This window comes from Poecilia reticulata, linkage group LG2 (genome assembly GCF_000633615.1).
Source record: "Poecilia reticulata strain Guanapo linkage group LG2, Guppy_female_1.0+MT, whole genome shotgun sequence".
Lineage (NCBI taxonomy): Eukaryota > Metazoa > Chordata > Actinopteri > Cyprinodontiformes > Poeciliidae > Poecilia > Poecilia reticulata.
In genome coordinates, this window is record NC_024332.1 from 25,116,501 (window position 1) to 25,118,246 (window position 1,746).

The following is a 1,746-nucleotide window of genomic DNA, read 5'->3' on the forward strand; positions in this document are numbered from 1 at the left end:
TTTCTGTAGCCATGGAGACCAGGCCCAAAATAACTCAGAATAACCAATGAATGGATGAATGGATTATTTCTATAATGAAATTATTATTTCTACAATCATTTTGCTGTAGAATTAAATAATTCATTCATTATAGAAATTACTGAAGCATTTCTATAATCTGAGTTACTATGGAAACAAATTTACTTCCTATAAACCTGTTAATCCATAACAAAATGATTTCATTAATATTTCATATTTCATGTTTTTTTAAGTCTCCATAATTGACCTCAATTACTATTTTAGTCTTTTATTAACAGTAAAGCAGTCGGCTCTTTAATGGCAGCAGCTGTATTGAAACACATTCATGTAAATAGACAAAAATAATATTCATGAATTAAATAAATATTCAGCATCATTTCATCCATCCATCCATTTTCTATACACTCTTGTCCCTTAATGGGGTTGGGAGGTGCTGGTGCCTCTCCAACAAATGTTCCACGTGAGAGGCGGGGTYACCCTGGACAGGTCGCCAGTCTGTCGCAGGACAACACAAAGACGGACAGGACAAACATCCATGCACACTCACACACACCTAGTGACAATTTAGAGAGACCAATTAACCTGACAGTCATGTTTTTGGACTATGGGAGGAACCCGGAGAACCTGGAGAGAACCTGGAGAGAACCCACCATGCACAGGGAGAAAATGCAAACTCCTTGCAGAAAGACCCGGCCCAGGAATCAAACCCAGGACCTTCTTGCTGCAAGGCAACAGTTCTACCAACTGCAAGGCAACAGTTCTACCAACTGCACCACTGTGCAGCCCGCATCATTTCATGACTTCTTAAAAAAACGTTATATTTATTAAGATTATAAAACAGAATTTAACGTGACCTTTTCTCTTTTTACACTATTTATTTTATGATGATCATTGACCAGAATTCCAGGATGAATCTCCATGAATAATTTGTATTTGTATTTCTTGTCTTCAGCCTCCAGGTAGATCTACAGATCTAAAGAACAGGTTTTGTAGGTCTGCTATGTATAGATCAAACCCTCTGATGCATCAATAACTGTCACATGAACCACTGATGGATTAAAATTTCTGATTTTATGTTGATTATTAAATAAATGATTTTTATCCTGCAGACAGAAACTGAATGACGACATCAAACCAGAATAATGATCCAAACTGTTTCTRCTCATTTTGTTCTKTATTTCCTCTCAGTTGGTCAGCAGGAGGTCGAGGTCACTGAAGGGTCAGATTCTGTCCTCCTGCCCTGCACAACATCAGCCAACCTTCCTGAGGGCACGTCAGTGGAGTGGACCCAGTCAGAACCTCATTTCATGTTCATTCATGTGTTTCCCAACACGAGTAAACACTTCACCCAGCAGGACAGACGTTACAGCTGCCGCACAGAGATGAACAAAGACTTCCTGAGGACCGGAGACGTCAGCCTGACCCTCATGGATCCCACACACAGAGACGATGGACGCTATGTCTGCACTGTCCACAGAGACCAGGACGTCCTGAGAGACACTGTAGTTCTGAAATATGTAAAGAAAGGTCAGAGCATCAGGTCAGAGCTGCTGATAAAGGTCAAAGGTCAGACTGAGGTCAATCTTTCTCTKTTTTTCCACAGAACCGTTTCCATCCTGGGCCACAGCTCTGCTGGTTCTGCTGGTTCTGCTGGTTCTCATCGTCTGTGCAGGCGGTTTATATCATTTTGAAGGTTATTTCCTGAAAGGTGAGTCTCTGACCAATGTT

The 1,746-nt window shown here is 40.8% G+C and overlaps 1 protein-coding gene across 1 annotated transcript in view; it reads left to right on the forward strand.

Annotated features, from left to right (window-relative positions):
• Nucleotides 1-1,746, forward strand: part of LOC103457579 (uncharacterized) — a gene marked incomplete at its 3' end in the record, with an annotated part of 8,753 nt that overhangs the window by 1,465 nt on the left and 5,542 nt on the right. The window contains exons 2-3 of the mRNA XM_008397844.2: nt 1,207-1,545; nt 1,622-1,726. Coding sequence (XP_008396066.2) covers nt 1,207-1,545; nt 1,622-1,726 — 444 coding nt within the window. The remainder of the gene's footprint in view (nt 1-1,206; nt 1,546-1,621; nt 1,727-1,746) is intronic.